A 12,202-nucleotide genomic window follows, 5' to 3' on the forward strand; every position below is an offset into this window, starting at 1 on the left:
CTGGTACTCGGCGTGTAATTCAGTTAATAACATGTACGACCTGTGACACATTTTGAAATATTAAGAACGTTTGCACAAGAACTAAGTATATGTTTCTATAATATTAACGAATACTTTGGATATGCTGTATGAATATCTCTTGTAATAACATTCTTCGCCCGCATCTCGTGGTCGTGCGGTAGCGTTCTCACTTCCCACGCCCGGGTTCCCGGGTTCAATTCCCGGCGGGGTCAGGGATTTTCTCTGCTTCGTGATGGCTGGGTGTTGTGTGCTGTCCTTAGGTTAGTTAGGTTTAAGTAGTTCTAAGTTCTAGGGGACTGATGACCATAGCTGTTAAGTCCCATAGTGCTCAGAGCCATTTTAACATTCTTCGTCATAGCTTACTGTGCATCCATTATCGATGCACTTGTTTCGTGATGTATGATGCTGATGCCACATTATTGCGTTCTAGGGCCTAAAAATAGAGCAGAAGAACGGCTGGGTAGACATACATCCACCGTATTTCCAAAAAGGAAAGGAGACTTCAACTTACGTGACGATCCTGTGGCAGCCTCATGACGACAATGTTAGTTTCCCCCACTTGGTCAAAGTGTCGGGGAATTCCACGAAAGCCATCACATCAGGAGAGCTGACAGTCACTAAGATATACGGATGGGCCCCCAATGGCACAGTGTAAGTACCTAGTGAATACTAATAATATCTTTAACTGATCTCCAAACTGGCTTGTATGACCAAATAAAAAAAAGCTTGTACGTCTCCACCGTGTAGCGTTTGTACTTTCTATTGAATTGCAGCGCCGTCAGTGCTGATTGAGTGGTACTGATACAAAAGAAAGAAAAAGATCCCATGATGACCATACATGCGTTTAGCTGATTGTATACCCAGCTGTAGCAATTTTTCATTCACTGACTCTTGTAAGGGACAAGGGAGAGATAACATTCATTCGGAATTAAAATTATTGGCAGTACTGGACACCAAGCCAACGGCCTTGCCATAGTAGTATCACCGGTTCCCGTCAGATCACCACAGTTAGGCGCATGTCGCACTTGGCTAGCACTGGGATGGGTCACAGTGAGGGTCTGCCGAGTGCTGTTGGTAAGCGGTGTGCACTCTGTGCTTGTGAGGGCAATTGAGGAGCTACTTGTCTGAGAAGTAGTGGCTCTGATCACGAAAGCGGACAATAGCTGGAAGAGCAGTGTGCTGAACATATGAGCATCCACATCAGGTGACACCTATCAACTGAAAATGACACGTAGGTTAGTCCTTACTGTTGGACCTTCCAAGGCCTGTTTGGACGGACTTTCAGTTTGAATGGAAACCAAATGACTATTCACGTTGGTGCGTAAAAACTTACCGACTGGAGGCATACCATCAGCCATTTGGAAAAATACACTATCTTGTAAAAAGTATCCACACACCTTTTAGCGGACATTAATATGGGTCTTTATGATGACTAGGACTCTGCTGAGCGCACTTTCAATCAGGTGATTGAATGTCTGTGGAGGAATGGCAGCACATTATTCCTCAAGAGCTGAGACCTGCGTAGGTTGTGATGTTAGGGCCTGGGGCCTGGAGAGAAATAGACATTATAACTGATCCCAAAGGTGTCCTGTTGGATTCATATTGCGGCCCTGTAAAGGCCAGCCATTTCAGGAATGTTAGTGTCCACAAACCACTGTCTCACAGGTGTTACTTCATAACAAAATGCATTATCACGCTGATTGTTGTTGTTGTTGTGGTGGTCTTCAGTCCTGAGACTGGTTTGATGCAGCTCTTCATGCTACTCCATCCTGTGCAAGCTTCTTCATCTCCCTATTGCAGCCTACATCCTTCTGAATCTGCTTAGTGTATTCATTTCTTGGTCTCTCTCTACGATTTTTACCCTCCACGCTGCCCTCCAGTACTAAATTGGTGATCCCTTGGTGCCTCAGAACATGTCCTACCAACCGATTCCTTCTTCTAGTCAAGCTGTGCCACAGACTCCTCTTCTCGCCAATTCTATTCAATACCTCCTCATTAGTTATGTGATCTATCCGCCTAATCTTCAGCATTCTTCTGTAGCACCACATTTCGAAAGCTTCTATTCTCTTCTTGTCTAAACTATTTATCGTCCATGTTTCACTTCCATACACGGCTACACTCCATGCAAATACTTTCAGAAACGACTTCCTGACGAATCAATACTCGATGTTAACAAATTTCTCTTCTTCAGAAACGCTTTCTTTGCCATTGCCAGTCTACATTTTATATCCTCTCTACTGCGACCATCATCAGTTATTTTGCTCCCCAAATAGCAAAACTCCTTTACTACTTTAAGTGTCTCATTTCCTAACCTAATTCACGCTGATACATCATGTCAAAACTATTCCTCTACTAATGCAATGCTGTAAAATGTATTCGCATCTTTCCGCATATAGGGTTTCCATTGCGCATCAATGGGACCATACCCTAACCACGAAAACACACTGATACCATAACGCCACCTCCTCGGTGCTTTACTGTTGCACTGCAAATGATATCAGGCAACGTTCTACAGGCATTCGCCAAACCCAAACCGTTCCATCGGATTGTCACACGGTATAGCGTGAGTCATCACTCCAAATCACTCATTGCCAGTCATCTACTACCAAGTGACGTGGTTCCCAAGCATCGTTTAGTATTGACTATAGAAATGTGTGGCTTACGAGCAGCTGCTCCAGCATTTTACCCCAACTACCTGTGCGCAGGTGTTGTGCCTTGTTTGGTAGCGAGTTGGAACTGACAGGTGATCCCTTCCGGGGATTTCACGCGATTCTTTACAACCAGCCACCGCAATGTTAGACGGTCGCTGTCCGTCACTACTGCTTGTTGGTGGTTTAGCTGTGGTTGTCCCTATGCGTTTCCACTTCACACTGAAATCACCTGCAGTCGATTTGGATAGCTTTGGAAGGATTGAAATGTCCCTGCTGGATTTGTTACACAAGTGACAACAAATAACTGGTCTACGTTCGAAGTTCCAGAGCTCACCTGACCACCCTGTTCAGGTGTTACTGCTTCACTACTGACAACTCAGTACTCCCTGCCTCCTTTTATACTGGCAGAGCTGCCTCTCGCTACATCTAGTAGTCGATTCCGCGTTAGATATGGGAGTCTGGACACTTCTGATAAAATAGTGTGTGATCTACACAGCTCCGGAGATAGCAAGCGCAGATAGGCGGGAAATATTGTACAATCAGCTTAACATTCGGTGCAGCCAAATTGCTAACAAGAATAAGATGCAGAAGAATGGAGAGGAAAACTAAGAGTATGTTCGATTACGATCACTTTGCCTTCAAGAGAGGTGAAGTTAACAGAGAGGTAGTTCTGAAGTTGCGCTTAATAACGGAAACCAGGCTTTACGAAACTCGACATACCTTCACTACATACACTACTGGCCATTAAAATTGCTACACCAAGACGAAATGCGGATGATAAACAGGTATTAATTGGACAAATATTTTATACTAGAACTGACATGTGATTACATTTTCACGCAATTTGGGTGCATAGATCCTAAGAAATCAGTACCCAGAACACCCACCTCTGCCGATAATAACGGCCTTCATACGCCTGGGCATTGAGTCAAACAGAGCTTGGATGGCGTGTACAGGTACAGCTGCCCATGCAGCTTCAACACGATACCACAGTTCATCAAGAGTAGTGACTGGCGTATTGTGACGATCCAATTGCTCGGCCACCATTGACCAGACGTTTTCAGTTGGTGAGAGATCTGGACAATGTGTTGGCCAGGGCAGAATTCGAACATTTTCTGTATCCAGAAAGGCCTGTACAGGACCTGCAACATGCGGTCGTGTATTATCCTGCTGAAATGTAGGGTTTCGCAGGGATCGAATGAAGGGTAGAGCCACGGGTCGTAACACATCTGAAATGTAACGTCCATTGTTCAAAGTGCCGTCAATGCGAACAACAGGTGACCGAGACGTGTAACCAATGGCACCGCATACCATCACGCCGGGTCATACACCAGTATGGCGATGACGAATACATGCTTCCAATGTGCGTTCACAGCGATGTCGCCAAACACGGATGCGACCATCCGAGAAAATGACGTTTTGCCATTCGTGCACCCAGGTTCGTCGTTGAGTACACCATCGCAGGCGCTCCTGTCTGTGATGCTGCGTCAAGGGTAACCGCAGCCCCGTATTCCGTAATGGTCCAACTTTTGGAGTAACATTTTGTGATCAACACAATCAAATGCCTTAGTTAAATAAAAAAAATGCCAAGCGTTAGAAACCTTTTGTTTAGCACATTCAGTACCTCACATAGAAAAGAGAATATAGAATTTTCAGTTGTTTAACGACTCCTAAAGTCGAACTGTACATTTGATAGCAAATCGTGTGATATAAAATGATCAATTATCCTTACATATACAGCCTTTCCAATAACTTTTGCAAACACTGATGGCATAGAAATAGGTCTAAAATTATCTACATTATCCCTTTCTCCGTTTTTATAAACCGGCTTTACTACTGAGTATTTTAATCGCTCAGGATACTGACCATTCCTAAAGGAAAAATTACAAACATGGCTAAATACAGGACTAAAATGTGCAGCACAGTACTTTAATATTCTGCTAGACACTCCATCATATCAATGAGAGTCCTTAGTCTTCAGTGACTTAATTATTGACTCAATCTCCCTCTTGTATGTATCACAGAGGAGTATGTCAGACATCAATCTCGGAAAGGTATTTGCCAAGAAAGTTATATGATGTCCTGTAGAAACTAAATTTTTATTTAATTTGCCAGCAACGCTCAGAAAATGATTGTTAAATGCTGTACATATATCTGATTTAGCAGTAACAGAAATATTTTTACTGCGAACTGACTTTATATCGTCGACCTTGTGTTGCTGACCAGACACTTCCTTCACAACTGGCTATATGGTGTTAATTATATCCTGTGAATTAGCTATTCTATTTGCATACCACATACTCTTTGCCTTCCTAATAACATTTTTAAGCACCTTACAATACTGTTTTTAATGGGTTACTGGAGACTGTTTGAGACGACTTCTAACATTTTGATATAGTTCCCGCTTTGTTCTACAAGATATCCTTATCCCACTAGTCAACCATCAGGGCTGCCTATTACTGCTAGTACCCCGTGTAGAACGTTCTAATGGAAAGCAACTCTCAAAAACCATGAGAAATATGTTAAGGAAAGCATTGTATTTATCATCTGTGTTATCGGCACTATAACCATCCTGCCACTCTTGTTCCTTGACAAGGTTTAAAAAACTCTCTATTGCTGTTTGATTAACTTTCCTACATAGTTTGTAATTAAATATGACATTGGTTTAAGTACAAGTTAAGTCCACGGCTTCTTGGGTCTGCGCCATACTCGAACACTACCATCTGCTCTTACCAACTGAAATCGGAACTCATCTGGCCAGGCCACGGTTCCCCAGTCGTCTAGTGTCCCACCAGTATGGCCACAGGAGAGGCACTGCAGGCAGAGTCGTACTGTTAGCAGAGGCTCTCGCGTCGCTTGTCCGCTGCCGTAACCTGTTAGCGCCAGATTTCGCTGCACTGTCCTAACGGATACGTTCGTCGTATGTTGGACATTGATTTCTGCGGCTACTTCACGCAGTCTTGCTTGTCTGATAGCACTGACGACTCAAACGCCGCTGCTCTCGGTCGTTAAGTGAAGGCCATCGGCCACTACATTGTCCGTCGCGAGAGATAATGTCTGAAATTTGGCATTCTCGGGACAGTCCTGATACTTTGGATCTCGGAACGCATTTCCCTAACGTTTCCGAAATGGAATGTCCCATGCGTCTCGTTCCAAGTACTATTCAGCGTTCAAAGTCTGTTAACTGCCGTCGTGCGGCCATAATGACGACTAAAAGTGACATCCGCCAATGCATTGTCCTTTTACACTTCGTGTACGCGATACTAGCGCTAACTCTACATGTGGATATCGCTATACCATGACATTTGTCACCTCAGTGTAATATGATTTGAGAATAAGCTGAAAAAAGGAGGAAGTGGTGAGGATTGGCAAAATGATGTTAGCGATAAGTTTAACATCGAAACTGGAAACAATTTAGTGAAGGAGTTTTGCTACTTTGGAAGCAAAATAACAAGTCAAGGCCGAAACAAAGAGGACATAAAATCGGACTAGCATAGATAAAGAGGACATTCCGTGTCAAAAGGCGTCTATTTTTATCTAACATCGGTTTTAATTTCAGGAAGAAATTTATGAGAATGTACGTTTTGATCACATCATCGCGTGGAATTGAATCTTGGACAGTGGGAAAATCGGAAAAGAAAAGAAGCGAAGAGTTTGGGATGTGGGGCTATGGAGTGATGTTGAAGATTATGTAGACTAACAAGGTGAGGAATGAAAAGATTCTCTGCCGGAACAGGAGAGGTAAGGAACTTTGACCAGAAGGAGAAACAGGATGTGAGGACGTGTTAAGAAATAATTGCAGTGCTACTTGAGGGAGCTGTAGAGGGCAAAAACGTAGGGGAAGACAGTTTTTTTTTATATACTCGACAATTAACTGAGGACGTTGGGCATTCAGTGCTACCCTGAGGTTAACAGGGTTTCACAGGAGAGCAACTCGTGGCGGGCTGAATCAATCCAGTTAGAAGACTGAAGACCCCTCACTTAAAAAAAATATCCTTGAAAAATCACATAAGAAACCGGCCTAGTGGTCTAGTGGCTAGCGTTGCTACATCTGGATAACAGGGTCCCGGGTTCGATTCTCGGCCGGGTTGGGGATTTTCTCCGCCCTTGGACTGGGCGTTTGTGTTGTCTTCATTATTTCATCATCATCCTCATCATTCGTGACAGTGGTTACATTGGACTGTGGAAAAATTGGACTGTGAAAAAATTGGGAATTCGTACGGGTGCTGGTGACCGCGCAGTGGAATGCCCTACAAACTAAACGTAAGAAACCTCTCTATGGTGTTTCTAATCATGTTAAATGTGGTGTCACTGCCAGACACCACACTTGCCAGGTGGTAGCCTTTAAATCGGCCGCGGTCCGTTAGTATGCATCGGACCCGTGTGTGGCCACTATCAGTGATTGCAGACCGAGCGCCGCCACACGGCAGGTCTAGTCTACAGACTCCCTAGCACTCGCCCCAGTTGTACAGCCGACTTTGCTAGCGATGGTTCACTGTCTACATACGCTCTCATTTGCCGAGACGACAGTTTAGCATAGCCTTCAGCTACGTCATTTGCTACGACCTAGCAAGGCGCCATATTTACTTACTAACAGATAATATTGTGAATCATGTACCGTCAAGGAGCGAGGTTCATCATTAATGGATTAAAGTTAAGTATCAAACTAATTACGTCCGCTTTCTGAATTCTAATTCCTTGTCATGTTCCAGACCTCACGTCAGTATAGTCCTTCCCTCCTCACGCCAGCCTGCGTGAGCTAAAACGCGTGCATTTCGGCCTCCACTAGTAACACGGTGTTGGCTCTTCAGCCAACACAACATTAAATATCTGTTCTTAATGTGAATTACGGCTGGAGTTATGTTAATATATTTGAAACCTACCGGGGAAGAAGTCTCATACACACCGGAAGCAGCTACTAGGGTAGCAGAGTACGTGTGGCGTGCACACGGGGGTTTTTTAGGTTAGAGGGACCCCCCCTTGGGCGAAACGATAAAATACCTGACGGCTTACCAGAGAGGACATTATCATCGTTGATAAAGAACGTCCGTCCTCAGAGACCAAAAACAGGAAAAGTTAACGTAATATTGGTAAACTGCAGGAGTATCCAGGGCAAGGTTCCTGAATTAGTATCTCTTATTGAAGGAAATAGTGCGCATATAGTATTAGGAACGGAAAGTTGGTTAAAACCGGAAGTGAACAGTAACGAAATCCTAGACACAGAATGGAATATATACCGCAAGGATAGGATAAACGCCAATGGTGGAGGAGTATTTATAGCAGTAAAGAATTCAATAATATCCAGTGAAGTTATTAGCGAATGCGAATGTGAAATAATCTGGGTTAAGCAAAGTATCAAAGGTGGGTCAGATATGATAGTCGGATGCTTCTATAGACCACCTGCATCAGCAACCGTAGTAGTTGAGCGCCTCAGAGAGAACCTGCAGAACGTCGTGAAGAAGTTTCGTGATCATACTATTGTAATAGGGGGAGACTTCAATCTACCAGGTATAGAATGGGATAGTCACACAATCAGAACTGGAGCCAGGGACAGAGACTCTTGTGACATTATCCTGACTGCCTTGTCCGAGAATTACTTCGAGCAGATAGTTAGAGAACCAACTCGTGAAGCTAACGTTTTAGACCTCATAGCAACAAATAGACCGGAACTTTTCGACTCCGTGAATGTAGAAGAGGGTATCAGTGATCATAAGTCAGTGGTTGCATCAATGACTACAAGTGTAATAAGAAATGCCAAGAAAGGAAGGAAAATATATTTGCTTAACAAGAGTGATAGGGCACAAATCGCAGAATATCTGAGTGACCACCATCAAACGTTCATTTCTGAGGAAGAGGATGTGGAACAAAAATGGAAAAAATTCAGAAACATCGTCCAGTACGCCTTAGATAAGTTCGTACCGACTAAGGTCCAAAGCGAGGGGAAAGATCCACCGTGGTATAACAATCATGTACGAAAGGTACTACGGAAACAAAGAAAGCTTCATCATAGGTTTAAGAGTAGTCGAATCATAGCTGATAAGGAAAAGCTGAACGAAGCGAAAAAGAGCGTAAAGAGAGCAATGAGAGAAGCATTCAACGAATTCGAACATAAAACATTGGCAAACAATCTAAACAAGAACCCTAAAAAGTTTTGGTCATATGTAAAATCGGTAAGCGGATCTAAATCCCCTATTCAGTCACTCGTTGACCACGATGGCACCGAAACAAAGGACGACCGAAGAAAGGCAGAAATACTGAATTCAGTGTTCCGAAATTGTTTCACTGCGGAAAATCGTAACACGGTCCCTGACTTCAGCCGTCGCACGGACGCCAAAATGGAAAATATTGAAATAAACGATATCGGAATTGAAAAACAACTGCTATCACTTAGTAGCGGAAAAGCATCCGGACCAGACGAGATACCCTTAAGATTCTACAGTGATTATGCTAAAGAACTTGCCCCCTTTCTATCAGCAATTTATCGTAGATCGCTGGAAGAACGTAAAGTACCTAGCGACTGGAAGAAAGCGCAGGTCGTTCCCATTTTCAAGAAGGGTCATAAATCAGATGCGAATAATTATAGGCCTATTTCGCTTACGTCAATCTGTTGTAGAATAATGGAACATGTTTTGTGTTCTCGTATTATGACGTTCTTAGATAATACAAATCTCCTTCATCATAACCAACATGGATTCCGCAAACAGAGATCATGTGAAACTCAGCTCGCCCTATTTGCCCAAGAAATTCACAGTGCCGTAGACACTGGCGAGCAGATTGATGCCGTATTCCTGGACTTCAGGAAGGCATTTGATACGGTTCCGCACTTACGTTTAGTGAAAAAAATACGAGCTTACGGAATATCGGACCAGGTTTGTGATTGGATTCAGGATTTCCTAGAAGAAAGAACACAACATGTCATTCTTAACGGTTCAAAATCTGCAGATGTAGAGGTAATTGCGGGAGTACCGCAAGGAAGCGTGATAGGACCTTTATTGTTTACAATATACATAAATGACTTAGTTGACAACATCGGTAGCTCCGTGAGGCTATTTGCAGATGACACGGTTGTCTACAAGAAAGTAGCAACATCAGAAGACTCGTACGTACTCCAGGAAGACCTGCAGAGGATTAATGCATGGTGCGACAGCTGGCAGCTTTCCCTAAACGTAGATAAATGTAATATAATACGCATACATAGGGGCAGAAATCCATTCCAGTACGATTATGCCATAGGTGGTAAATCAATGGAAGCGGTAACGACCGTAAAATACTTAGGAGTTACTATCCGGAGCGATCTGAAGTGGAATGATCACATAAAACAAATAGTGGGAAAAGCAGGCGCCAGGTTGAGATTCATAGGAAGAATTCTAAGAAAATGTGACTCATCGACGAAAGAAATAGCTTACAAAACGCTTGTTCGTCCGATTCTTGAGTATTGCTCATCAGTATGGGACCCTTACCAGGTTGGATTAATAGAAGAGATAGACATGATCCAGCGAAAAGCAGCGCGATTCGTCATGGGGACATTTAGTCAGCGCGAGAGCGTTACGGAGATGCTGAACAAGCTCCAGTGGCGGACACTTCAAGAAAGGCGTTACGCAATACGGAGAGGTTTATTATCGAAATTACGAGAGAGCACATTCCGGGAAGAGATGGGCAACATATTACTACCGCCCACATATATCTCGCGTAATGATCACAACGAAAAGATCCGAGAAATTAGAGCAAATACGGAGACTTACAAGCAGTCGTTCTTCCCACGCACAATTCGTGAATGGAACAGGGAAGGGGGGATCAGATAGTGGTACATTAAGTACCCTCCGCCACACACCGTAAGGTGGCTCGCGGAGTATAGATGTAGATGTAGATGTAGATATCACGTGACCCAGAATGAAATTTTATTCTCCAGTAGAATGTGTGCTGATATGAAAGTTCCTGGCAGATTAAAACTGTGTTCTGGGCCTCGACATTTTTGCCTTGCTTGGGCAAGAGCAAGAGGCCTCTCACAAAGATTCTTCACCCTCTGCTAAAGTCAGCAGTGTTGAATATGAAATAAGGATTTTCAAAGACAAAATTACCAAACGTAGACAGTCATCCTTTATAAAAGTTACCTCACGTTAAATCTCTTGTTAAAGATTTAAGTTTTGCATGCTGGTAAAGTTACGCATTTAAAATCGTCATTCTATACCTAAGATAAAAAATAACTGGGATCGCAAATACTCCAGGATATTGGCTATCAGAATTATAAACTTTTCCATCCTTTTCTGTATAGAAACGTCCGTCTTGTCCATGCCACTGGACAGAATCTTCTCTATAATTCCATTATTTTTTGAGAGGCTATCCACGACATTATACACTCCTGGAAATGGAAAAAAGAACACATTGACACCGGTGCGTCAGACCCACCATACTTGCTCCGGACACTGCGAGAGGGCTGTACAAGCAATGATCACACGCACGGCACAGCGGACACACCAGGAACCGCGGTGTTGGCCGTCGAATGGCGCTAGCTGCGCAGCATTTGTGCACCGCCGCCGTCAGTGTCAGCCAGTTTGCCGTGGCATACGGAGCTCCATCGCAGTCTTTAACACTGGTAGCATGCCGCGACAGCGTGGACGTGAACCGTATGTGCAGTTGACGGACTTTGAGCGAGGGCGTATAGTGGGCATGCGGGAGGCCGGGTGGACGTACCGCCGAATTGCTCAACACGTGGGGCGTGAGGTCTCCACAGTACATCGATGTTGTCGCCAGTGGTCGGCGGAAGGTGCACGTGCCCGTCGACCTGGGACCGGACCGCAGCGACGCACGGATGCACGCCAAGACCGTAGGACCCTACGCAGTGCCGTATGGGACCGCACCGCCACTTTCCAGCAAATTAGGGACACTGTTGCTCCTGGGGTATCGGCGAGGACCATTCGCAACCGTCTCCATGAAGCTGGGCTACGGTCACGCACACCGTTAGGCCGTCTTCCGCTCACGCCCCAACATCGTGCAGCCCGCCTCCAGTGGTGTCGCGACAGGCGTGAATGGAGGGACGAATGGAGACGTGTCGTCTTCAGCGATGAGAGTCGCTTCTGCCTTGGTGCCAATGATGGTCGTATGCGTGTTTGGCGCCGTGCAGGTGAGCGCCACAATCAGGACTGCATACGACCGAGGCACACAGGGCCAACACCCGGCATCATGGTGTGGGGAGCGATCTCCTACACTGGCCGTACACCACTGGTGATCGTCGAGGGGACACTGAATAGTGCACGGTACATCCAAACCGTCATCGAACCCATCGTTCTACCATTCCTAGACCGGCAAGGGAACTTGCTGTTCCAACAGGACAATGCACGTCCGCATGTATCCCGTGCCACCCAAAGTGCTCTAGAAGGTGTAAGTCAACTACCCTGGCCATCAAGATCTCCGGATCTGTCCCCCATTGAGCATGTTTGGGACTGGATGAAGCGTCGTCTCACGCGGTCTGCACGTCCAGCACGAACGCTGGTCCAACTCTGGCGCCAGGTGGAAATGTCATGGCAAGCCGT

The 12,202-nt window shown here is 44.8% G+C and overlaps 1 protein-coding gene across 3 annotated transcripts in view; it reads left to right on the plus strand.

Annotated features, from left to right (window-relative positions):
* The window catches only part of LOC126190795 (venom dipeptidyl peptidase 4-like), a 366,367-nt gene that overhangs the window by 204,245 nt on the left and 149,920 nt on the right, over positions 1-12,202 (plus strand). For all 3 annotated transcript variants that reach the window (XM_049931343.1, XM_049931345.1, XM_049931344.1), the window contains one exon: positions 452-672. In XM_049931343.1, the coding sequence (XP_049787300.1) occupies positions 452-672 (221 nt within the window). The remainder of the gene's footprint in view (positions 1-451; positions 673-12,202) is intronic.

The sequence above is a fragment of the Schistocerca cancellata genome, chromosome 6 (assembly GCF_023864275.1).
Source record: "Schistocerca cancellata isolate TAMUIC-IGC-003103 chromosome 6, iqSchCanc2.1, whole genome shotgun sequence".
Lineage (NCBI taxonomy): Eukaryota > Metazoa > Arthropoda > Insecta > Orthoptera > Acrididae > Schistocerca > Schistocerca cancellata.